This window comes from Moschus berezovskii, chromosome 8 (genome assembly GCF_049115385.1).
Source record: "Moschus berezovskii isolate FMDL1 chromosome 8, NW_MosBer_1.0, whole genome shotgun sequence".
NCBI lineage: Eukaryota > Metazoa > Chordata > Mammalia > Artiodactyla > Moschidae > Moschus > Moschus berezovskii.
In genome coordinates this window covers 39,027,178-39,054,395 of record NC_142467.1, presented here as the reverse complement: position 1 = coordinate 39,054,395, position 27,218 = coordinate 39,027,178, and the positions used below count along the sequence as shown (strand labels likewise).

Sequence of the window (27,218 nt, the reverse complement as noted above, 5' to 3'; positions counted from 1 at the left end):
CGATGAGGCTGGACACAGACAGGTCTTGTGTAGTCTGGTAGACTATTCCACTAGCTCCTGGAGGTGTCCAATGGCTGAACAAATCCAACTGAAGGACACAGGGGGCTTTCCTGGTAGCTCAGTTAGTAAAGAATCTACCTACATTGCAGGAGTCTTGGGTTTGATCCCTGGGTTGGGAAGATCCCCTGGAGAAGGAAATGGCACCCCCTCCAGTATTCCTGCCTGGAAAATCCTATAGACAGAGAAGCCTGGTGGGTTACAGTCCATGGGGTTGCAAGAGTCAGACATGACTTAGAGACTAAACCACCACCAGAGGATATAGTTACTCTTCTGGAGTCCATAGCATTTTAGACCCCTCTGTTGGCATTATATGCATACTGTCTGTTATAAATGATTATAAGTAATAAATGATTCTTTTGTCTAAGCATCAAATACTCTTAAATTTCCCACCCATGCATGGCACTGTGGGAAAATGGGGACACAGGTTGGTCTTTTGTTCTTGAAGAACAGTCTTATCAGAAGAGGCAAAATAGAAATAGATAATTTCAATAAAAAATAGAAGGGGGTAAGGTTTTAATTACAATCTATAGAGTAGAAAGTGCGAGTCACTGTCCCAGCATTACCTGTGTTATCTTAGTCTCCATGACAACTGTATGAAGTAGGGAACACTAGCAGCATTTTACAGATAAGAACATCCTAAAGCCGAGAGAGGTGAAGAAACTTGCCCAAGGTCACATCACTGATAAGTGACTGGGACTTGTACCAGGCCTGGCTTTAAAGTGGGTGCTCTTAAACTTTATGGTGTACTAAGCACCACAAAAGAGATGAAGAGCTCTGGGACTTATGGAGAAGAAACCACTGCTATTCTTTTTTACATTCTTTTCCCATATAGGCCATTACAGAATACTGAGTAGAGTTCCCTGTGCTATACAGTAAGTAGGTCCTTATTAGTTATCGATTTTATATATAGTAGTGTGTATATCAACCCCAATCTCCTAGTTTATCCCTCCTCCATTACCCCCGATAACCATGAAGTTTGAAAAGAATCTAGAACGGAGAGGATATATGTATATGTATAACTGATTCATTGTACTCCTGAAACTAACAACATTATAAATCAATTATACCTCAATTAAAAAAAAATCACTTCTAGCCATCTTGCAATGCATGCCCATTGTAGCTCCCCTATCTGATTTTAGGTACTCCAGCTCTGGGATTCATAGCTCTTTCTTGCCTTTCCTGTAGGGGCTGCAAACTGAAAGACCTGCAGGGCCCAGGGAAGGTAACCTACTGGAATCTAGCTGGGCCAACAGCAACGTGATAGAGAATGGTGGGAACTGTGACCAACCTCAGAACACAGAAGAATATATTCCTCAGCAGGAATCTGCTGCTACCTGGCTATAGTATTTGAAGTTATTCAAGAATGGTGATCCAGTTTTCCAGAGAAACCAGAAATCTAGATTTGTATGTAATCACATAAAATCTCCCAACTTCTAGATCTTGACAAATAATGGAAATGTTAAGAGGATATTTAAAGGCAAAATTACAACATTAAAAAAATCATGAGTTATAGGTTACCAATTATATAGGCAATGAAAATCAGGGAACCACAAGGCCACACTGATAAGGAACCTTACCACTCAGATTTCTGTCCCAGCAAGATTGTCAAAAGTTGTGGGTCTGTGTGGTCAGGATAGCCAATTTTGAAAATATCAGAAGAACAAATATTGAGGATCTTCTAACAAGAAATAGACAAGACACAAGCAGTGCTGGAGCCTTTCGGCCACTAAACGCAGAATTTATTCTTACCTTCTTGGCGATACACAGTGTTCGAAGGCCGTCTCTCGCATACAAGTCTAGATGCCTCTGGGTCCGGGCTCGGATTTTCCTCATCTTCTTTTCCACATCAATGTCAGTCACTGTCAGATAGTCATTGTTCCCCGTGAGGTCATGGACAGAATGCTTAGGGATCCCATTTCTAACACCCTGGAGTCTTTAGAGGAGGAATTCCCTTATACCAGCCCCACCCACACACGCATACCCCTGTCACAAACATGAAGCAGCTCTTCCAGGCTGCCCTGCAAAGTGGTAACTCCATGAGTCCTTAAGCTGCTTGCTATATCTGGTCATCAAAAGTCTGGCTGAGAGAAGTACTATTTAGGGAAGTTAGGTGGCTTCAAGAATTGTTCCCAAATGCTTGTTTGTGGGAATTCCCTGACTGTCCATTGGTTAGGACTCTGTGCTTTCAATGCAGGGGCCCGTATTCCATCCCTGGTTGGGAAACTAAGATCCTGTATACTGTGCAGGCAAAAACAAAGCATGGAAAACTCAAATATCTGTTTGCATCAGAATCACTTGGGAACTTAAATAATAGAGATTTGCAGGTCCAGTTGAAGACCTGCTGAATCAAGGAACAAGAAGTCTTCCCTGAATAACCAGCTGTTTACATGTGTGGTAAGTGGCTTCAGTTGTGTACGACTTTTTGGGACCCCATGAACTATAGCCCATCAGGTTCCTCTGTCAATGGAGTTCTCTAGGCAAGGATACTGGAGTGAGTTGCTATTTCCTACTCCAGGGGATCTTCCCAACCCAGGGGTCAAACTTCAGTCTCCTGCACTGGCAAGAGGGTTCTTTAAAATGCTATCCATCACCTGCTCTGTAATCTACTTTGGTCCTTATAGCAAGTTGCTTCCAAGATGAAGAGAGACCTTAATCTCATTGCTAAGTTCCTTACCATACTAGTTTTGCTGAGTTAGGCTTAGAAAAAATATTTTTTGGATTCTTATAAATCTAGTGTGAAAAATATTTCATTGTGTAGCTCAAAGTCCCCCTTTTGAAGTCCTATATAATACATTTCTCTTAGAAGAAATTTATCATTTTCGTTTGAAATTCCACTACTTTTATCTATCAGATAAAAAAGAAATTTTCAGCCTGGGCTGGCTCTTACGGGACAGGATTGATGCCATCACTACTTCCTTCATCTGAGATATCACAGACATCCCTAATCAGTGGCAGCACTTTGTAAGTCTAAGCTTGAAAAAAGCACCAGAATCCTTCTTTACCAGGGCTGGCTTGAGATCTTTAGTAACCCTAAGCAGTAAACAAATTTTGTGCCCCATGTCCATCCCCCCATATAATGCAAAATTAAAAGTACAATTTTTACAGTAAGACAAGTATGAGGCAGTCCAACAAAGCTCTGATTTTTTTTCCTGATACTGCTCTAAGCCTGCTTTTACGTAGTATAAAATCCCATCAAAGATGATTTCCTTATTTTTCAGATGTTACTGGTTTCCAGGTGCCTTAAGCACAATCTTTGTGCCTTGTCTTTTGGAGCACTGTCTATGATGTTTCATTTTCAAAGACATCTGCTCCTGAGATTAAAAACATCTTTTGCCTTCTGTCTGTGTACTTCTGAGTTTATTGCTCAGGCTACCAGGAACCTCAGGGTCAAACTGACTGTTCAAACATTGTACATATTACTAAACCTGAGGTTATTTTCACCCCTGCTTTTGAAATCTTTGCTTCTCAAATCTCATAGTAATATCATATATATATATATATATATTTTATTGGCAGAATCTCTCATCCATTTGGGAATCAGGCGAGGAACAAAGAAATATCTCCAGGGCGGTGTGGAAGGCTGTTGTGCAGGAATGGAATGCTGTGGCTCCCCTGACTCCGAAACACCGAATCTACTTGCCTGCCAGAATCTAGGGATGAAGACACTTAATTAGCTCCCTTCCCATTCTACATGCTCATCAATCCCCATGAACCTCTTGGCTCTGATCCATAGCTGACAATGAAGGAGGCACAGGGCTGCCTGGGCAATTCTGAAGCTTGGCTGGAATCTCCTGTCCTGGGAGAATCATAGCCCCATAACTGTCTTCTTGTTAGCAATCAGGAAGTGGCTACATACTAATTCATGCTGCTCCAAAATTGGACACTGATAATGTAGGGACTTTGGAACATTTTCTGGCTTGGAGCAAGTTAATAAAAATCCATGTGGGGGAGGCTGGGGAAAGGGATGATAAAGAGCATTCCCTGAGGTCTCCCAGAGCAAATCGAGCCCAGTGCAGAATTCTGGTGGTGTGACAAAAGCTCTGAACCAGGATTTAGGACACCTCCACTAGGATTCACCACTAGTTAGCTGAGCAGCTTCTTTTACGTCACTTCCCTCTTCAGGTTCAGTTGGCTTCTCCCCAAAACTAGAGTTAGGACGACAGTATTTTCTAGGGTATATTGATGGATATCCTGGATGGGGGGGTTTGTGTATGGGGCTGCTACTGCTAAGTTGCTTCAGTTGTGTCCGACTCTGTGTGACCCCATAGACAGCAGCAGACCAGGCTCTGCCGTCCCTGGGATTCTCCAGGCAAGAACACTGGAGTGGGTTGCCATTTCCTTCTCCAGTGTATGGAGCATCCACATTTAAATGAGTTTGGAAAATTAGAAACTGGGATAAATAAAGGGGTTCCTCTTGTTAAATGCCTTTAACAAGCTCTGTAATTCTCCAGGTCATGGAGATGTGGAAAGCAGTGTGTGCTAAGGAAGATGCTATGAGGAAAACATCTCGAGGGCTTGTGTTCCAGCTGGGACCTGCTGGACTGACTGACATAACTCAAGCCCCCCAGTTACCATTCCACACCACCAGTTAAACACCAGAACCCTCTCTTCTTGGACCCCGATGAGACGGACTCACTGCAGGCTGGGTCTTCCAGCAGGTCCATGATCACGCAGTCGGCGCCCTTGGTGTAGACGACGATCTCACCGGTCAGCGGGTGCCTCACGACCACAGACATCCTCTTCCTGACAGAGTCAAACTCCAGGGTGCAGAGGACATCGAAGGTGAGGCAGGTGCCCTGGGGCAAGCGCACGGTCACCTGCTCGGGCGTCCGGGACACCAGTGTAAAGCTGTAGGCACGGGCGGCATGCACTAGGGCGGCCTCGTCAGGGCTCTCAGCCTCATAACAGAGCTCGGGACCAGCCAGGCTGAGGGCTGGGGCCTGCAGCACCTCCTCCAGGGAGGCCCCCGGCCCTGCCCCCAGGATGTCGCCCTGCTCCCACGTGCTGCTCTTGTAGCCGCCGTCAGTGGAATAGCCACCGCTGCACACTGACCCGTCGTCTCTCTCTTCAGAGTCCGTGGTGGGGATGTTGGCCCCCAAGCTCTCCCCCAGGTCCATGTCAGAGGGTGCAGTGGATGAGAAGGACTGACTGAGGCTTGAAAGCTTCAACCTGTGGAACAGCTGCTGGATCTTCTCCAGGGATGTCCCCAGAGCCTTGGTCGAGGGTGGCATGGTGACCTTGGGGCAAAAGAGGAAAGGAGAACATGACTCTCCAGGTTGGGAAAACTGTCAAGCTGCCTTATGGCAGAATATGAAGCTCATTTTGCAGTCGTCCACTTCAATGATGGTGGGCAAGCCTTCTCCCTTCTGTGAGCCTCGGTCTACCTAACTATAACGTAGAGGGTTAGGCCACTGGTTTCCTTCCAGCCGTGACTTTCTAGGGATTGGTGGTGACATCCCACTTTGATCACGGGCCAAGCAAAGCAAAGAAGACAAAAGCCAGACTCAGGGTTGCAGTTCACACGCCCTGAGCCCTTATCATCACCTTGCCTGCTTTATTTTTGCACGCAGCATCTCACTTCATCCTCCCAGCAGCAGTGCGAGGGGATCCTATCATTATCCCAACTTCTGGATGAGGAAACCAAGGCATAAAGAGATTAAGTGGGCTGTGATCACCCAGCTTGTAGGTGGCAGAGCTGGCTGTCACATCTGGGTCTGTCTGACTCCAGGGGCTTCTGAGCTACCTGCCAGCTGCAGCCTTCCATTAGCTTGAAAATTGAGAATTGGATGGTATACTTCTTTCTTTCTTGAACATAGAACTTCTCAGATAATGCTTCCTGCTTCCCAAAGTTCCCTGCAGACCTCTGATTACTTGCTGACTTTTCAGAGTGTTTAGAAACTGGGTGTAATAATAGGGGCTCTGGTTTGGTACCTGGATGAACCCTCTTTTTCTTGCTTTTTGTGGCCAAGTGTTGTAACACCCATTATTCTTTTTCATCACTTACAAGAGAGCTTGGGTGAGAGGATGTGGATAATCAAAATCTATCTTCAGTACTGAAAAATAACTCCAAGTATAATCTTTTATAAATGGCCATCCAGCTGTGTCATCTCTAACTTAGCAAAACCTCACACACGGTGTTCATTTTTTTAACCCCCCCTTTAAAAACCAGATACCAGTAAACTGTGATATTATGATAGAATCATACAGATGGTTCTGCCATGTATTCACCATATGTCCTTCATTAAGTTACTCAAGTTCTGTGAGCCACTGTTTCTTCACTTGCTAAATCCAAAGACATACCCCACAGGATTGTTGGGCCATAAAGATTAAATGATAGTGCAGGTGACGTTTGGCATAGAGCCCTGCACATAGCAAGTGCTCAGTAAATATTAACTTTTTAAAAAAAATTTATTTTAATTGGAGGCTAATTACATTACATTATTGTATTGGTTTTGCCATACATTGACATGAATCTGCCCCGGGTGTACATGTGTTACTCATCTTGAGCCCCCCTCCCACTTCCGTCCCCCTCCCATCCCTCTGGTTCATCCCAGTACACCAGCCCCGAGCATGCTGTATCATGCATCGAACCTGGACTGGCAATTCGTTTCACATATGATAATATACATGTTTCAAAGCCATTCTCCCAAATCATCTCACCCTCGCCCTCTCCCACAGAGTCCAAAAGACTGTTATAGACACCTGTGTCTCTTTTGCTGTCTCGTATACAGGGTTATCGTTATCATCTTTCTAAATTCCACATATATGCATTAATATTATTTACTTTTAATGTCTCCCCGGCAGACAGACAGAAAATGTGAAGCCTACACAGAAAACTCATATGGAACTTCTTATATTGTATTTAAAACATAAGGAGATTGAGGCCCAGAGAGGACGAGAGCTTTGTTCAAGGTCTCACAGTGATGACACGGTGACAGTGTGACTAGGACCTAAGTGTTTATGCTATTGTGCAGGGCACCCCTTTCACGCTTATGCTCCTTCCATCCATCCCACCCATACCATCACCGGTCCTTACCCTCTGCCGGGGCTCGGTAGTGGTGGAGACCATGACGGAGTTGCAGATGGTTAAGGCAAGGAAGAAGTCAGCAATGGAGGAGGCAGTGGCAAGGGAAGGCTTGGGGGGTCTGCCGTCTGACAGGGTCTCCAGCCACAGAGCTGCGTCTTGCACCTTGGACAGGAGATTTTTATCTGGAGTCACGTCTTTTTCCTGGGAGAGAAAGGCTAGGGTCAGAGTCTTTCCTGAAGGGGCTGGGGAGGAAGGCCCCCTGCAGCAGATTGTCTCATGCCCGGGAAAGGCTATACAGTCCTCCCTGAAGCCTGCACCCAGCATGTCTCCCCTCCCCTGGGCCTGCTCACCTCAGTCTGATTTGGTTCCTTCCCTTCCCTCAAGCCCACGTGTCCATCAGTTATATAGGCTGTGGTGGTTCTGCCCACACAGCATCTTCCCACCATTTACCCCTCATTCCTGATGCTTCCAGCCAGGCTCAGACCCTCTAGCCCTCCAGCCTGGGTTTCCACATGCATGCATGTGTGCATGCATGCTTAGTTGCTCCAGTCGTGTCTGACTCTTGCAACCCCATGGACTGTAGCCCACCAGGCTCCTCTGTCCATGGGATTTTCCAGGGAAGAATCCTGGAGTGGGTTGCCATACCCTCCTCCAGGGGATTTTCCAACCCAGGGATCGAATCCACATCTCCTACATTATAGGCGGATTCTTTACCACTGAGCCCCCCAGGAAGCCCTCTGGATTTCCAATTCAGCCTTTAAAGTGAGCTGACTGCCTTTCACCTCATTGAGTTCAAAGCCTTCATATGTGTATCACCCATACATCCTTCTAAGACACCATTTCCCTCAAGGTATTCTTGAGACTAAAAAATCTTCAGATCTTCACTGTGAACACGATCATTTCAGTCTGGCATCTAAATTATTTCCCAGTTTGCATTTCTCCTATTGATTCCCACCATTCTGCGTGTGGTCCTTCAGCTCAGCCAGGTGGTCTGGTGGCTGCCTCTTGGGGGTATGCTCCCCTCCTAGGCCTCTGATCACACTCTTTTGGAAGTCCTTTCCTGTCTACCCAAATCCTACCTGGACTTCATAACCATAAAAACTCCACGGGTTCAGGAGATCTGACTCAACCACAGTGAGTAATCTGTCTTTTGAGCCAGAAGCTTCAGCAGCAGCTTCTTGAACTGAGAACACCCCCAGGAGTCAGGCAGGTAAGGTGAATGAGGGAAGATGGCCGACATACAGATGAGGACACTATGGGCTGGGGGAGTGGGGCTGTGAGACCTGGTGAGTCCCACCCCATCTAAAAGGGGTGCCTCTTCTGCTGGTAAAATGCGCCAAGGCTGGTGCATTTTGCCAAATCTCTGGGTTTTTTCAAGATGAAGTATAGAATGATGTAAGGACTGTTTTTTTTTTTTTTTAATTTCTTTTTAGAAAACTCTGAGGACTGGATCTGACTTATGGATTTCCAACTTTTTCACATTTTTGTTGAAGCTGCCACTTCTTCCATCCCTCTAGAATTCATCACATATTGACTATATTTTAAATTAAGTTTTCTTATGTCCATGTTTACTCTCCCTAGAGATAAACCAAAAGCCTGAAAGATGGACTGCCTTTTCTATGAAGTTATATCTTCTGGAACCCCAAAGATTGCCTGATGTGAAGCAGAAGTTCTATAAACACCAGCTCTTCATAGATATGACAAAAGCCATTCTGTAAAGATGTTTTTACATACAGCCATTTCTATCAATGCTCAGCGTTCACAGGTTAATTCAAGTTTAGAAGAGTCAATGATTGAAAAAGATGCACTGAGGGAATTTTGACTGATACACGCAGAGAGAATGTATCTGAGGGCCAATAAGCTGGCAAGTTTTACAAACTAGAACGCAAGTTGAAATTAAAAACATCCTGTGGAGCAGACTTAGAAAATGAACCTATGGTTGCCAGAGGGAAGGGATAGTTAGGGAGTCTGGGAAGGTCACGTACACACTACTACATTCAAAATGGATAACCAACAAGGTCCTACTGTAGCACATAGAACTCTACTCGATGTTCTGTGCCAGGCTGGATGGGAAGGAAGACTGGGGGAGAACGGATACATGTATGTATGGCTGAGTCCCAGCACTGCTCACCTGAAACTACCTCAACATTGTTAATCGGCTATACTTCAGTACAAAATGAAAAATTAAAAAAAAATTCCTGTAGAGAAGAGTCCTCAGACTGTGTCTTCTCTGACTACCAACTGCAATTACCCCAGAGGTCAGATTCTAAGCTCCCTGGTCTGCTGGCATGGGTGAGAGTCATAGGGAGGAAACATAGACAGGCGTGGAGGTGCTGGAGGGATGAGATTCTGGTCTCCACCTGCACAGTTGACCAGGGGAAGTGGACAGGACGTGGAGCATACACTCTGAAGAGCTCCAACCTTCATTTGGAGGACTCTCACAGAGCCAGCACCTACACTTCCATTTTGTTCATCCCATATTAAAAGGAGAGTTTCCTGCAAAGAACCTGTTCATGAAAAGGAAGAGTGCTAGTAACATTGCATCACCTGCATTTCCTCTCATTGCCCTGTAATGAGTAATGGTGGCCATCAGCACCATATGGTGTCTGCACTTTCTGAAAGCTTAGGAAGGAGCGAGGACCACCTGTCCTCTCTGCTTTGAGCGCAGTTGTCACAGCAGGAGCTCAGTGATGGAGCTCACCCTACTTCTCCAACAGGGTCATTTATGCATCTCACTGGCTTCTCACAGCCCCAGCCAGAGATGAAACTAATCTCAACTGAAACCCAGAAGGGTGGGCTGACTTGACCAATGCCACTCAGTGAGTCAATCTAGAGCCAGAATTGCACATCAGACCCCTTGATTGCGAGTCTAGGGTCTTCCTTTCTGTGGTCATAGTAAAGTAGTATGCTCCCTTCTTAATGCCACCATGCTGACTCCTCTAACCTTATTTCAGGGTCACTCCAGTACCTGTCATCAGTTTACCAACACTGCTCAAAGAACTCTGAGCCCATTTATCCTAACAGTAATGAGAAGTCTTATCTGTGGTGTGTTTCTTATGGTCTGTACATCTGTCATATCACTGCATCCCTGGAGCATGTTATCTGTACTCCTGGATGTTCAAGCTGGACTTAGAAAAGGCAGAGGAACCAGAGATCAAATTGCCAACATCTGTTGGGTCATAGAAAAAGCAAGAGAATTCCAGAAAAAACATCTGTTTCACTGACTATGCTAAAGCCTTTGACTGCATGGAGCACAACAAACTGTGGAAAATTCTTAAAGAGATGGCAACACCAGACCACTTACTTGCCTCCTGACAAACCTGTATCCAGGTCAAGAAGCAACAGTTAGAACCAGACATGGAACAACAGACTGGTTCCAAATTGGGAAAGGAGCGTGTCAAGGCTGTATATTGTCACCCTGCTTATGTAACTTATATGCAGAGTACATCATGCAAAATGCTGGGTTGGATGAAGCACAAGCTGGAATCAAGATTGCTGGAGAAATATCAATAACCTCAGACATGCAGATGATACCACTCTTAAGGCAGAAAGTGAAGAGGAACTAAAGAGCCTCTTGATGAAAGTGAAAGAGCAGAGTGAAAAAGCTGACTTAAAACTCAACATTCAGAAAACTAAGATCATGGCATCCAGCCCCATCAGTTCAGTTGCTTAGTCGTGTCCGACTCTTTGCTACCCCATGGAGTGCAGCACTCCAGGCCTGCCTGTCCATCACCAACTCCTGGAGTTTACCCAAACTCATGTCCATTGAGTCAGTGATGCCATCCAAGCATCTCATCCTGTGTTGTCCCCTTCTTCCCGCACCCTCAATCTTTCCCAGCATCAGGGTCTTTTCAAATGAATCAGCTCTTCACATCAGGTGGCCATGGTATTGGAGTTTCAGCTTCAACATCAGTCCTTCCAATGAACACCCAGGACTGATCTCCTTTAGGATGGACTGGTTGGATCTCCTTGCAGTCCAAGGGACTCTCAAGAGTCTTCTCCAACACCACAATTCAAAAGCATCAATTCTTTGGTGCTCAGCTTTCTTTACAGTCCAACTCTCACATCCATACATGACTACTGGAAAAACCATAGCCTTGACTAGACAGACCTTTGTTGGCAAAGTAATGTTTCTGCTTTTCAATATGCTGTCTAGATCCCATCATTCATGGCAAATAGATGGGGAAACAATGGAAACAGTGACAGACTTTATTTTCTTGGGCTCCAAAAACCACTGCAGATGGTGACTGCATCCATGAAATCAAAAGATGCTCCTTGAAAGAAAAACTATGACCAAACTAGACAGCATATTAAAAAGCAGAGACATTATTTGCTGACAAAGTTCCATCTAGTCAAAGCTATGATTTTGCAGTAGTCATGTATGGATGTGAGAGTTGGACCATAAAGAAGACTGAGCATTGAAGAGTTGATGCTTTTGAACTGTGGTGTTGAAGAAGACTCTTGAGAGTCCCCTGGACTGCAAGGAGATCGAATCAGTCAATCTTAAAGGAAATCAGTCCTGAATATTCATTGGAAGGACTTATGCTGAAGTTGACATTCCAATAGTTTGGCCACTTGATGAGAAGAACTGATTCATTAGCAAAGACCCTGATGCTGGGGAAAGATTGAAAGCAGGAAGAGAAGGGGACAAAAGAGGATGAGATGGTTGGATGGCATCAAGGACTCAATGGACATGAGTTTGAGCAAACTCTGGGAGATAATAAAGGACAGTGAAGCCCGGTGTGCTTCATGGGGTCGAAAAGAGTCAGACACGACTGAGTGACTGAACAATAACAACGATTTCTCTCCCAGTTACCTCTGCATTTCAAATGAAGAGACTGCTGCTCAGGGAGACTGGGCATCTTGCCCAGGTCATACAATCAGTTGATTCAAGAAAGTTCAGCTCTAGAATTCATGCTCTTTAACCCCCATGTCAGGCAAGATCCCCCATGAGAAAGAAGTAGCCTTTGATTCTTGCTGACTGCTGGCATCTTTAGTGTCTGGCATCTCAGTGAGCTTGCATATCTAATCCTTAGGGCTCAGCAGACAGTCCACCAGATTATAAAGGGGATTATGGAGATCTTTTCCAGAAAATATTTTATTTTTTCTTTTTTTTTTTTGTGAGGGTACATGAATGGGATGCTTTTAACCCTTACCACAGACACCCAGACTTGGGAACAAGCTTGGATGTCATCACGGCCAAATCCCCTATTTTCCTGATGATAAAACTGAGTGCCAGGGAGGAGGGAAGTGAACTTTTCAAGACTGCACATTGAATCAGGGTCAGAACTAGGACAGATTTCACACCACCTGACTCCAGCCCGACAGCACACTGTTTTGCTCCAAGCTATGCATTATGTATTTCCAAACAGTGGCACAGATAAAATGATTTAATGGGTATTTATTGCATGTCCATTTACTCTCTAGTCTCTAAGTGCCACGAGGGCAGAGACTGTGATGTGTCCCGGTGCCGGGCAGCCTGCAGGCACTCGCTCAAACCTTTGTTGCCTGACTCCTATCTAGTGCAAGACACTACCTCACCAATGATGAACTCACAGGGGCTCTTTGTTAAAACTCTTTCTTAGTATTTACTTCCAATCATACAGCAATGCATCAAAAAGAAGTTTGGCGAAGGGCCTGCTTGTCTCTGGCACTGGCAGCAGGCCCAGCCTGCAGGTGTCAGTGGCAGATGTCACGGCAGCTTTATCCAGACACACACACTTGTTTCTGCAGGGCAAGCTTCTTTGTGGTTCCCTTTGCCCACAGCCCATTGGTTTCCTATCCGGTTCATTAACATTAGGAACTTGGCATGTAGGACACTTAGTGAGAAAGCGGTGCCCCTTACCTACCTCTGGGCCCTTTGGCTAGTCTATTTCTCTGAAGGAAAAGAAATATGCATCTGTGGGGCTACTGGTTGTTCAGATTAGAGCTTTGTGGCAACCAGGCACCCAACTGGTTGGATTTCTTTCTATAGCAGAACCCCCAAAGCTTCCTCTTTGAAGAAGGTGCTCCTCTGACCTCATACCACACCCTCAAGGATCCTGTTATTATCACTGGATTGTGTCTATTGACAACTTACAGCAAAGTGAATGCTATGCTAAGTGCTTCCATGTGTGTGTTAAGTCACTTTAGTTGTGTCTGACTTTTTGCGATCCTATGTAGCTTGCCAGGCTCCTCTGTCCATGCAATTCTCCAGGCAAGAATACTGGAGTGGGTTGCCTCCTCCAGAGGATCTTCCCAACCCAGGGATCAAACCCATGTCTCTTATGTCTCCTGTATTGTTTGGCAAGTTCTTTACCACAAATGTCACCTGGGAAGCCTGGCTTCCATGTATATTATGTCATTATAACAGCATTAAATAGCTATTATCATTCTCCCATTTTATTAATGAAGTGAATGAGGCTCACTGCAAATAAGTAACTTGTCTAAGGTCTCAAAATCAATAAAAGAGCTCAGTCCTGAACCCAGCTCTGCTGATGCTAGACCCACACCCTTAAACATGATGCCAATACTTCCCAAACTCTAACATGTACATGAGTCAGCTAGGCATCTTGTTTAAACACAGATGCTCATTCAGCAAGTCTGCATTTCTATAAGCTCCCAAGTGGTGCTCCTGCCTGCTGTGGGTCTGAGGACCACAGTTTGAGTACAAGGTTCTAGGCTATATGGCTTCCCTGTTGCTCCCATTTCCTCTCTGGCTGGGAGCATTCGACATTGAAAGCTGTGAGGAGGTGACCAGGCTCCAATCCACTACTCTCCTCTCACTTTAAATGACGGTCCATTCACAGTCACATTGCTGACAATCATTGATTGAGTGCAGCAGATTGCCGCTGTGGGAACCCACAGAGCCAGCGGTGGAAATGAACAGGAGCCCTGGTGTGCAGGCCTGGAACAAACTGTGGCCTACTTCCTCCCATGCCTCCATCTCCTCTTCCCCTCTATATGATCTGCGCCTCTTATTCCAGCTACTGTTTAGAACCACAAGTCTCCATTTGCTTGTATGGAATGTCTCCCATACGACAACCTGCAATCCCCCCACTCGATGGTTTCTTCTCTTTGCTCTGGTTAACCTTTATTTTTGTCTCAAATTCAGCTCTGATGCTAACCCTTTCAGGAAGCTCCCCCTAGTTTGATGCACGTGCATTTCTTTTGGGCTTCTAAGCACCTCTGCCTGCTTACATCCCAGCCTGAGAGCAGTGTCATATAGTCATTCGGGTTCTTCTCACCCTTTCATTGGACTGCAAATGCCTGAAATCAGGGATGATGCCCCACTAAACTTTATATCCCCAGTGGCTAGAATGGTACTTGCCATAGTGTAGATGCTTGTTTCATATTTGTTGGCTGACTGACAATAAATGAAAGGCTAGTCTAAGAGACATAGATACTGAGAATATATAGAATTGAAAGATGAAGAGGAAGTAGACCCTTCCATTTGCTATTGGTGAGTGTCTGGACTGGTATAACCACTGGGGTAGTATCAATCCAAATTTTAAACATGCACAAAATCTCAATTTAGCAGTTATGCTCTAAGAATCTATAGAAAAACTTACATACATGTAGAAACAGATGGTGGCTCAACCAGTCAACGGATTTTAACAGCCATTTAAAAAGTGACAAGGCAGCTCTCCACTGAATATCTGTCCATTTGTCCACATACATGAACTATTCCTCAAGATTCATTAGGTTAAAGAGAAGTTCAGAGTCCAAGACAGTGCATGGTGTACTTTTGTTTGTGGGAAAATATGTTCAGTTCAGTTCAGTCGCTCAGTCGTGTCCGACTCTCCGCGACCCCATGAATCACAGCACGCCAGGCCTCCCTGTCCATCACCAACTCCCGGAGTTCACTCAAACTCATGTCCACAGAGTCGGTGATGCCATCCAGCCATCTCATTCTCCGTCGTCCCCTTCTCCTCCCGCCCCCAACCTTTCCCAGCATCAGAGTCTTTTCCAGTGAGTCAACTCGTCGCATGAGGTGGCCAAAGTATTGCAGTTTCAGCTTTAGCATCAGTCCCTCCAATGAACATCCAGGATTGATCTCCTCTAGAATGGACTGGTTGGATCTCCTTGCAGTATAAGGGACTCTCAAGAGTCTTCTCCAACACCACAGTTCAAAAGCATCAATTCTTCGGCGGTCATGTGTATATTCCACTTGCATGCTTTTATTGGGTTTCCAAAAAGTTCCTTTAGGTTTTTCCATAAGAGCATATGAAAGCCCAAACAAACTTTTTGGCCAATCTAAGATATAGCTACAAGCACCTCTGGGAAGGACACAGGAAAGTTCAAATAATGGTTGTCTTTGAGTGGTGGGGAACAGAGGAGGGAAGGAGGCTTACTTTCCCATCTGCCCTTTGGTTCCTTATGAATACTTAGCCATGTGGTTGTATCCTCTTGTGGACATAAACTTTCTCAGTTGCTGGGGAGTTGAAGGCTGAAGTACTATTTAGGGTAGTGATGTTTTTGCCCTTGCTGAGGTTGTGGCCTTGATATTGAGTTTGGGTGAAGAATAGGGAGAGTCCAATGTTAGTAATTGCATCCATGAAATTAAAAGATACTTGCTCCTTGGAAGAAGAGCCATGACCAACCTAGATAGCACATTAAAGAGCAGAGACATCACTTTGCTGACAAAGGTCTGTCTAGTCAGAGCTATGGTTTTTCCAGTGGTCATTTATGGATGTGAGAGTTGGACCACACAGAAAGCTGAGCACTGAAGAATTGATGTTTTTGAACTGTGGTGTTGGAGAAGATTCTTGAGAGTCCCTTGGACTGCAAGGAGATCCAACCAGTCCACCCTAAAGGAAATCAGTCCTGAATATTCATTGGAAGGACTGATGCTGAAGTTCCAATACTCTGGCCACCTGATGCAAAGACCTGATTCATTGGAAAAGACCCTGATGCTGGGAAAGATTGAAGGCAGGAGGAGAAGGGGACAACGGAGGATGAGATGGTTGAATGGCATCACTGACTTGATGGACATGAGTTTGAGCAAGCCCCAGGAGTTGGTGATGGACAGGAAAGCCTGGTGTGCTATAGTCCATGGGGTTGCAAAGAGTTGGACATGACTGAGTGACTGAACTGAACTAAATGTTAGTAAATATTTGTTTAAATAGAAGCACATGGATTGTTAAGGTGAGCTTTTCCCAAATGGAACAGAAAGTCCAAGGGAAAAACTCAGTGGACTAGCAAGAAGAGAGTTCCCTACAATATTGATTCATTATAAAAACCCTTACCAAAGTGGGTATAGAGGGTACATGTCTGAACATAATAAAAACCATCTATGACAAACCCACAGTCAACATAATACTCAATGGTGAAAAACTGAAAGCCTTCCCAACTAAAATCTAGAACAAGACTAGGATGCCAACTCTCACCACTTCTACTCAACATACTATTGGAAGTCCTAGCCACAAACATCAGACAAGAAAAAGGAAAGGCACCCAGATTGGAAGAAAACAGATAAAATTGTCATTATATGTTGATAGCATGGTGATATATGTATAAAACCCTAAAGATTCCACATTAAAAACTACTAGAACTGCAAGGTGGCAGGATACAAGATTAGCATTCAGAAATTGGTTGTGTTTCTTTAAAACAAACAATGAAATATCAGAAAGGGAAAATTAAAAAAAATCCCTTTTAAAATCACATCAAAAAATATTTAGGAATAAACCTGACCAAAGAGGTGAAAGATTTATATTCTGAGAACTATAATACATTGATATAGGAAATTGAAGATGATACAAAGAAACAGAAAAACAGTCCATGCTCTTGGACTGGAAGAATTAATACTGTTAAAATGGCCATATTACCCAAAGCAATCTACAGATTTAAAACAATCTCTATCAAAATTACCAGTGACATTTTTCATAGAACTAGAACAAATAATACTAAAATTTATATGGAACCGTAAAAGACCAAGAATTGCCAAAACAATCCTGAGGAAAAAGAACAAAGCTGAAGGCATAACTCTCTCAGACTTCAGAAAATACTATAAAGTTATAATAATAAAAACAACACAGTATCGTCACAGAAACAGACATATGGATCAGTGGAACAGGACAGAGGTCCCAGAAATAAACCCACACACCTATGGTCAATTAATCTTCAACAATGGAGGCAAGAATACACAATGGAGAAAAGATAGTCTCTTCAGCAAGTAGTATTGGGAAAACTGGACAACTGTATATAAATCAATGAAGTTAGAACACTCCCTAACAGCACACACACACACACACAAATAAACTCAAAATGGCTTAAAGACTTAAATACAAGACATGACATCATAAAAATCCTAGAAGATACAGGAAAAACATTCTCTGACATAAATCATAACAATATTTTTTTAGGGCAGTCTTCCAAGGCAAGAGAAATAAAAGTAAAAATAAACAAATGAGACCTAATCAAACTTACAAGCTTTTGCACAGCAAAGGAAACCATAATATAGAAGGACACCCTATGGACTGGGAGAAAATATTTGCAAATGATGTGACTGGCAAGGTCTTAATTTCCAAAACATACAAACAGTTTGTACAACTCAACAAAAAAGAAACAATCCAATCAAAAAATGGGCAGGAGACTTAAAAAGACATTTCTCCAAAGACATTCAGATGGACAATAAGCACATGAAAACATGCTCAACAACACTAATTATTAGAGAAGTGCAAACCAAAACTATAATAAGCTATCACCTCACACCAGTCAGTATGGCCATCATTAAAAAGTCTACAAGTAACAAAGGCTAGAGAGGGTGCAGAGAGAAGGGAACCTTCCTACCTGTTGGTGGGAATGGAAGTTGGTGCAGCCACTATGGAAAACAGTATGGAGGTTCCTTAAAAAATTAAAGATACTGTTGCCAAATGATCCAGCAATCCCATTCCCAGGCATATATCCAGAGAAAACTCTAATTCAAAAAGATACATGCACCCCAGTGTTCATAGCAGCACTGTTTCCAATAGCCAAGACATGGAAGCAACCTAAATATCCACTGACAGATGAATGAATAAAGATGTGGTGTATATGGAATACTACTCAGTCATTAAAAAGAACAAAAGAATGCCACTTGCAGCAACATGGATAGACCTAGAGATTAGCATATGAAGCAAAGTAAGTCAGAAAGACAAATACCATATGCTATCACTTATAGGTAGAATCTAAAATATGATACACCACAGAGTAAAAAAGTGATAACAATGAACTATTTACACAACAGTGTCCGATTCACAATACATAACTCTAATTTATGGTTGCCAAAGGGGAAAGGAGGGGTAGCGAGGGATAAATTAAGAGTTTGGGATTAGCACATACAAACTGCTATATATGAAATAAACAACAAGGTCTTACTGCATAGCAAAGGAACTATATTCATTATTCTGTAATAAACCATAATGGAAAAAAATATGAAAAAGAATATATATGTGTATAAATGAATCATTGCTCTACACTAGAAACTAACACAACACTGTAAATCAACTATTCTTCAATATAGAGAAACATATCATATATTAACAAATATATATGGAATCTAGAAAAATGGTACAGATGAGCCTATTGGTAGGGCGGGAATAGAGACGCAGATGTAGAGAACAGACACGTGGGCACCTAGAGGGAAAGGGAGGTGGGATGAACTGGAAGAGCGGCACTGACATATGTACACGACCACGTGTAACAGAGAGCCAGTGGGCAGTTCCTGTAAAGCAATGGGAGCTCAGCCCTGTGCTCTGTGTTGACTCAGAGAGGTGGGATGGGGTAGGAGGGAGGCTCCAGACGGAGGGGATATATGTACACATATAGCTGGTTCACTTTGTTGCAGAGCTGAAATTAACACAACATTGTAAAGCAATAATAATCCAATAATAAAATTTAAAAATCTATACTTCAATAATGTTTTTCTTTTTTTAAAAAAAGAAAGGGAGCTTCCCTGATCTTGCAAGATCCAGTTCTTTCTTTCTTTTGAAAAGTGAAAGTGAAGTTGCTTACTCGTGTCCAACTCTTTGCAACTCCATGGACTTTAGCCTACCAGGCTCCTCTGTCAATGGGATTTTCCAGGTAAGAATACTGGAGTGGGTTGCCATTTCGTCATTTATTTTAATTGGAGGCTAATTACTTTACAATATTGTGGTGGTTTTGCCATACATTGACACGAATCAGCCACAGGTATACATGTGTTCCCCATCTGGAACCCCTCTCCAACCTCCCATCCCAACCCATCCCTCTGGGTTATCCTAGTGCACCAGCTTTGAGTGCCCTTGTTTCATGCTTTGAACTTGGACTGGTGATCTGTTTCACATATGGTAATATACATGTTTCAATGCTATTCTCTCATATCATCCCATCCTTGCCTTCTCCCACAGAGTCCAAAAGCCTGTTCTTTATCTCTGTGTTGCTTTTGCTGGCAAGACCCAGTTTTTATGGATAGGGCTGTGGGCCCCCATGTGGGACTCTGGGAGCTAAGGGAAGCCAAGCTGAGAGACAGGCCTCATCTATTTATTGCCCTGTGTAGTCATGTCACTTCCTAAAGGATTTTGCACACTAGGTCTAACCTTGCTGTGGGAGTGTGTGCATGTGGGCTGTCCCAGAGCAGACAACGAGTGTGGCACAAGTATCTTCCCAAGAAGGAAAGGAAGACCGAGTTTCAAAAAAGAAGGCAGAGGGCCAAAGACAGCCTTCTTTACTTTCCTCCACTGCATTCTTTCCAGACAGATGGGCGAGGCTGTGCCTACAGAAGGGAGAGGTGGTGAAGTATGGAGCCTAACCCACCCTGATGCAAATTTTATGATTAGGAAGATAGTGTTTGGTCTGATGACTGGAAAACATTTTTCAAGTGGCATGTCTAAACAAAGACTTTGTACTCCAATCTTGGCTGCTCACAGACTGGGGGTGGGGGTGGGGTGGGCGGGGAGGGCATTTCATTTCACATCTACCAGGATTCTTAAATACTGGCTAAGGACTCCTTACTTTCCTAAGTATCGATATATTCAGTTCAGTTGCTCAGTTGTGTCCGACTCTTTGCGACCCCATAAATCACAGCACACCAGGCCTCCCTGTCCATCACCAACTCCCGGAGTTCACTCAAACTCATGTCCATCAAGTTGGTGATGCCATCCAGCCATCTCATTCTCTGTCGTCCCCTTCTCCTCCTGCCCCCAACCCCTCCCAGCATCAGAGTCTTTTCCAGTGAGTCAACTCTTTGCATGAGGTGGCCAAAGTATTGGAGTTTCAGCTTTAGCATTGATATATTCCATTCATTCCGTTGCTCAGTCATGTCCGACTCTTTGCGACCCCGTGGACTGTAGCCTACCAGGCTTCTCCGTCCATGGGATTCTCCAGGCAAGAATACTGGAGTGGGTTACCGTTTCCTTCTCCAGGGGATCTTCCCGATCCAGGGATCGAACCTGGTCTCCTGCATTGGAGGCAGACGCTTTAACCTCTGAGCCTATTACCCCACCCTAAAGTCACAGATATGACGGCAGCCAATTAGACAACAATTACCAATGCTACCTTGTTCTTTGTAGTAAAAGAAAAAAGTCAGCTTTTGTTGTGGTTGTTATTGTTGATGCACATTTTATTTTTGGTTTAGAGCAAAGGGCCGTGGAGGCCAACAATGGGCTTCTTTGAAGGGGGTTGGGTGTTCCACCATGGCCTGGCATCTCTGGGGCTTCAGAGTCTAGTTCTGGCTGGGTTCACAAAGGGAAGGTAAAGCATTGTTGGTGCCAAGAGATTATCTGACCAGATTGGATGCCAGATGGGCGGGTGGAAGAGGAGACAGCACAGAGTTTGCCAAGAGTGGGTGGGGGTGGGAGCCACGAGCCAGGAGCCAGGGCATCCTCCTGGGGCTGCCACAGATGTTCTCTACAGACAAATTCAAGGATCTGATATTCCAGCCACAGAGAGTATACAAGTTAGTATCAGACCCCTTTAAGGCAGCTTAAATCACCCCCTTCAGCGAATGCCTCCCAAGCTGTAGAAGGTGCCTATTTGAACCAAATGAAGACTATTTCTGAGTGGGGTGATAGCGTGCTTAGAGAGGTTCTTTAGTGACTGCTCGGTAGAATCATCAGAAATCAAAATATAAACACTCTGGCCCCACCCTAGACCAAATAGTCCAGAATATTAGGGGGGAGGATTCCACATATTTTATGAAAACTCCCGTTTCTTCTCCCTGTCATCACTTATGTGAACATTTGTCCAAGGCAGACAGCTTTCCTTTAAAAGGTCATTTAAAACTTCTATTATTTATCCCTCTGTCTAGAACACAGTATTTTAAGAATTAAATCCTCAAAATCAACTCACAAGGCATAACAGTATTCCTTTTTTGAGATAAGAATATTGAGGTTTCCACTCAGTGAACTGACCAAAGCCACAGAGCTGATAAACGAGCTGAGATGAACACCTGGGGGCATTTGACCCCAAACATGCCTAATTCACAGCTGGAAGTGACCTTGCTGGTCAGTAAAAGTGTCATATTCTTTGACTTTTAGAAGAGCCAGTAAGAGTTGTATGCCAAGTATTTTCAGGTGATGAAACAGGGACAGAAAGAGGTTTAAAATGTTGCTTAAGGCCACCCAGCAAACCTCAGCAGAGTTGAAACCAGAGCCCACGTTTCCTGACTCTAGGCCCAGTGCCCACACCCCCCAAACAAATAGCTGGGGTGCTACTGTCTGACTAACCCCAGATTTTCAGTCTGAAAATTTAGCAGTTCATAGAAGGAACACATCACCATCTTCCCCTGCCCAGGCAACAAGAATTGGATATTACTGCGTCAATTTCCTTATTGCTCATGAGTGAAGTAGCTAGAACTGGACTTTAAATGTGCCAGCCAGGGCAAATCTATGACATTCAAGATCTGGAAATAGCTGATGGGTGCATGTACCCCTTTCAGTGGCCATCAGCTAAGGGCCCTGAATAAAAGTTACACTGAGTCAGGGCTGCAGTTTCTCCTGGGCTCTGAAATTGTCAGACTGAACGGGGAACAATGAATCTGTGTATCCCAACTGATATCTACACAGGAAAGTTTCCTTTTTCTCCTGGAGGAGACATTCTCAGACACACAGGATGCCTGTGGTATCCAGAACTTGAAGAAACCAAAAGACACCAGCAGTGCAAGATTTAGTCCCCGTGCCCAAGGAGAACTCACTGAATTCATTGTCCAAACATTTAGGTAAAGAGCTGGAGGAAGAGCATTCCATTCAGAGGGGATGGAATTAAATCAGAGAAAGACTTGACAATATGCATATCCTATTGTTACTTCTTTTGGGAAAATCAAAAAGAAAAAGAAAAACCAAAATAATCCCAGAGTCATCAATGGATCATTCTTCTTGTAGGTTTATAAGTATCATATGTCTTAACACATTGCTTTTTTTTATCCTTAGTATTGTATCCATGATAATAACATACAGGTACAGAATGTACATTATTACATGCAGTATATAATTACATAAGTAAGTTAACTTTGTACTTACTTAAATTAGATAAACAACAACCCAGAAGATACAGACTCACAGAATTTCTTGTCACAGTTGGAAAACACAGTCCTGGGTAATGAATACTAGGTAGCAATGTAGAAAAGGCTTTTGATATTATGTCAGAATCCAGAAAAGCAGCAGCTATAATTTCTGTGTATGATGACCGTAAAAATGTTAACGCAAGTAGTTTGTGTGTATGTGTGTGTGTATAATGAGCGGAATGAAAGACTGGAGCGAAATTCACCAAAATGGTCATTTTGAAAATCTAATGCTCTAACAACAGGACGATAGCACTTTCATTCCCTCTGTGGTATGTGTCTTGTTCAAGCTACCGGGGGTCCCTGAAGCCTTCTCTGTAAGTATAGGAGACTCTGAATGATGTGTTCCCTAGAGGAAGAGCTTGACACAGAGGATGGTGGAACGGGACAGGAGTCAGAGGCCCTGGCTCTGGCTTCCAGGGCATGCTGCGTCATCTCGGGGAACGAATGCAGTTTCTTCACCTGCTACCTAGATGTTTAATGGTAACTGTCCCAGTGGATCAAATGTGAAGGGACTACATGCAGAAAACCCCAAATTTGCAAAGTTCATCATCCTAGGGCCCAAGCAGTTAGCCTAAGGGAAGGAGGTGGACTGGGTAAATTTGAGAGATGTCCTCTGCTTCATAACAACTTAAGACTCTGATTATTACAATAAATACATTCTCCCATTTTTCTTGAAGCCTGTAAGCGTTATAGGTTCATCTTCCATTTTTCCACTTTATAGAAACACGGACATGTCAGATATCTCTATTTCCTATCAACTGTATTTTGGGAAAATGTACACAGTGAACAGGCTGCTGGGCCTCAGTGCAGGGGCGGGTATAGAGAGTGGGAGTGGGGGACACGATGAGCCGAGGACGGCACACCCAGCCTGGGGAGCGCGGAATCGTGGAATTCCTAATTCAAATCAGTCATCACCACAGGGAAGCACTGGCTTACTGGGGAGACTTTTCCTAATTCCATTTTGAAATCTCTCAATTTCAAGACATTGAACATTTGAAATTAACAGACTCATACATGCCCAGCAAAACCCATTCAAATTACAAACAAGACCAAGGGTTGCCATTTTGAGAGCAATTCAGGGTTTATACACCCTTCTCTTTCATGCCCTGGAACCATCTCCTATCTCTCCTCAAGAAAGGTCACTTGCAATTCAAAGAGGGAAAGGCAGGCACTTACTATGGAGCTGCTGAAGGCCACAGAGGGCTGTGAGCTTTCACAGCGCCCCATAGACCTTTGTCGCGAGTGGCCCTGGATGGGCACACGGGCACTCTGGCTCCTCCTCAGAGGCTGGGACCCTCCTTGGCCCCTCATTGTTTCTGGGCCCTGGTCCCTTCGGGCTGGGAAGGACAAGCACCGGTATTGGGTCCACTCTTCACTGTCTGAGTCCAGCTCCTTTGGGGTCTCTAGTCGCTTAGCTGCAAGAAAGGAATCTTGTTATTGCATCAGTCGTTTCTCGGCCAGATCATGGTTGGGGAGATGCTAGACTTTGGGGGTGAAGCCAAAAGAGCATGGTGTAAGAACATTATGGTGCTCTAGATAACAGACAGCTGGTTACCCTGACTGGTGAAAGCGGGGTGCAACTTGGTCACACAGGTTCAAATCCTGGCCCTCCTACCTCCTAGCTATGTGACTTTGAGCTTTGCATAACCCACGCCTTACTTCTTCAATTAGGAGTTATAAAAACTATCCACTAATTGTTTTGAAGACTTAATGATATAATGGTATATATAAAAGACTTAATATATAGCAATATAAAAGTGATACGCATACTCTAAGTACTGATAATGGTAGTTGTAATTATTAAGATTAGAAGCTCCCATGTACATGGTTACCACTGTGGTAGATGGGATTGGACTGCCTATAGTACCTTCTGTTTTCTATTTCTTCATCCCTCCCACTCGAATGAAGAATGAAGGAAATGGTGTGTGTGAGTGTGTGTGTGAGTGTGTGTGTGTGTGTGTGTGAGTGTGTGTGTGCCACCTTCAGTCTATGCAAGATGACAATCCAGGCATTTTCTAGCCACATCCCCTAAGGCAAAGCTTTGCATCGGTGAACCCCAAGAGGTCAGTTAGCATGGAGGGCATTTCCTGATTGTATCCCATCCCACCATGCGCTTCCACCTGGGCCTGTCCTGTCAGGTAAGGTAACCTGAAAAATTCCTAAACTTTGGTTGCAAGACTGGAACATAATTTGGACATCTTCCCAGTGCATTCCTGACAGATAAAAATCCTCTATGTCAATTACACCAGGCAAAGATCCACTGAGGACAAAGATCAGCCAGCTGGAGGGCTACCACACAGGAGATTACCCACAGCCTTCAGGAGCAAATGAAACTTTACAAGTGATAAGAACAGCATTGATCTGTGACAAGGAGGCCGCAGGGATACAGGAAGTTACTTCCCACAGAGTCACTCAGCCTTTGCTGAGAGCCAGGAGAATGGGTTTTAATCACCACTCTCTTAAGAGAGCAGGGGTGATTCTTTTTAAGAAGGATGGGGCCCCCAGGAGCCCCCTCATACCATTTTCTTGGTGAGAATACTCGTGGCCCATGATGGTACAACGCCGGAACACCATCTTGTTCTCGGTCAGCGTTCCTGTCTTGTCAGAGAAGATGTACTGGATCTGACCCAAGTCCTCAGTGATGTTGAGGGCTCGACACTGAATGGACAAGTCCGTCTCCTCATCATATAGGTCAAGGTCGTTGTGCAGGAAGAAGATTTGCCCGAGCTTCACCAGCTCAATGGACACGTACAGGGAGATTGGGATCAGTATCTGTGGGGAGATTGAGTCCCATTGTGTCAGATAAAGAGGCTGGTCTGCCATCTCAGGACCTTCCTGAGAGATGGAATAGCAAAAGCATTTCATGAAAAGCTCAGGTCAGCTCACGCAGTGGGTTTTCTCTGAGAAATTAAAGCTCAGTGACCTCATGCCTGTCTTGGGATCCTTAGGAGAATCTGAAAAAAACATAGGCCTTCCTGAGCCAGGAATATTTGGTATGGGGTAGACACTCACCACTGCTTGTTTAATGACTGAGCTGGAAGGAGTAAGGAGCTCTAGTTAATTTACAGAGTCGTATTGGGTTCAGGTGTGCAGCAAAGTGATTTCATTCTCTGCTTTTGAATTGTGGTGTTGGAGAAGACTCTTGAGAGTCCCTTGGACTGCAAGGAGATCCAAGCAGTCCATTCTAAAGGAGATCAATCCTGGGTGTTCATTGGAAGGACTGATGCTAAAGCTGAAACTCCAATACTTTGGCCGCCTCATGCAAAGAGTTGACTCACTGGAAAAGACCCTGATGCTGGGAGGGATTGGGGGCAGGAGGAGAAGGGGACGACAGAGAATGAGATGGCTGAATGGCATCACCGACTCTGTGGACATGAATTTGAGTGAACTCTGGGAGTTGGTGATGGACAAGGAGGCCTGGTGTTCTGTGATTCATGGGGTTGCAAAGAGTTGGACATGACTGAGCAACTGAACTGAACTGATATAACATTGTATATACTTTTTCATGTTCTTTTCCATTATAGTTTATTACAAGATATTGATAATACTTTATACAGTAGATTCTTGTTATCTGCTTTATATATGATAGTGTGTATCTGCTAATCCCAGACTCCTTTTTTTTATTATCATGCTAATTTGTAGTAGTATAAGTAAACACAGAAACCAGACAGAAGTCATGTATTTGTTCACAGCACATAATAAATTCTGGAATCTGAACAATCAAAATGACCCAACTTTATGGATGACCAAACTCCTGAAGTCTCAATGCCCAGGTCTGAAACCCGGCTCCACAACTTGCCATCTGAATGACTTGCTACAATGTTCTTAACATCTTTGCAGCTCTCTTTTCCCATCTCTAAAATGGGAATTATATTAGTCCCTCATCACTAGGATATAGTAGCTATTTAGTCACTAAGTCATGTCTTTCTCTTTTGCAACCCCATAGAATATAGCCCGCCAAGTTCCTCTGTCCATGGGATTTCCCAGGCAAAAATAATGGACTGGGTTGCCATTTCCTTCTCCTCAGACTCCTAATTTATGTCTCTCCCTCTCTTTTCCCTTTGGTAATCCTAAATCTGTTTTCTACTCAGATTTATTGTTGATCACTGCCCACTGATGTAGCTCAGATGGTAAATAAGCTGCCTGCAATGCAGGAGACCTGGGTTCAATCCATGGGTCAGGAAGATCCCCTTGAGGAGGAAATGTAACCCACTCCATCCAGTATTCTTGCCTGGAGAATTCCATGGATAGAGGAGCCTGGTGTGCTACAGTCATGGGGTCGCAAATAATCAGACATGACTGAGCAACTAACACACACACACAAATACTGAGTGCTGTTTTAGGTCCTTCAAATGGCAATGAATAGAACAAAAGCCCTGGCCTTGAAGACCTCCCATTCCTAAACAAACAAAGAAATCTATATTGAGTGGTGGCAAGTCTCATGAAATAAAAGAATAAAGAAAAGTGAAGAGTGAAGGCTGGGAGGGCGTCTTTCAGAAACCACAACCTTTGTGCTGAGACCTGAAGAAATGAGGGTGTGAGCCTGAGGTTATCGGTGGGAGGAGGCATGTTCCAGGCAGGGCACAGGCCGACGGCTGGGCGTCTGCAGGGCTGGGGTGAGAGCCAGCAGGC

The 27,218-nt window shown here is 44.2% G+C and overlaps 1 protein-coding gene and 1 long non-coding RNA gene across 3 annotated transcripts in view; one reads left to right on the top strand and one right to left on the bottom strand.

Moving 5' to 3' along the window:
- The window catches only part of ATP10B (ATPase phospholipid transporting 10B (putative)), a 375,135-nt gene that overhangs the window by 49,433 nt on the left and 298,484 nt on the right, over positions 1-27,218 (bottom strand). For both annotated transcript variants that reach the window (XM_055429292.2, XM_055429294.2), the window contains 5 exons: positions 25,106-25,358; positions 23,763-24,001; positions 7,097-7,288; positions 4,697-5,297; positions 1,810-1,919 (listed from right to left, as the gene is read on the bottom strand). In XM_055429292.2, the coding sequence (XP_055285267.2) occupies positions 1,810-1,919; positions 4,697-5,297; positions 7,097-7,288; positions 23,763-24,001; positions 25,106-25,358 (1,395 nt within the window). The remainder of the gene's footprint in view (positions 1-1,809; positions 1,920-4,696; positions 5,298-7,096; positions 7,289-23,762; positions 24,002-25,105; positions 25,359-27,218) is intronic.
- On the top strand, positions 2,283-3,784 carry LOC129558282 (uncharacterized). The gene is made up of 3 exons (XR_008686389.2): positions 2,283-2,454; positions 2,912-3,021; positions 3,577-3,784. It is a non-coding gene; the product is annotated as an uncharacterized LOC129558282 (long non-coding RNA).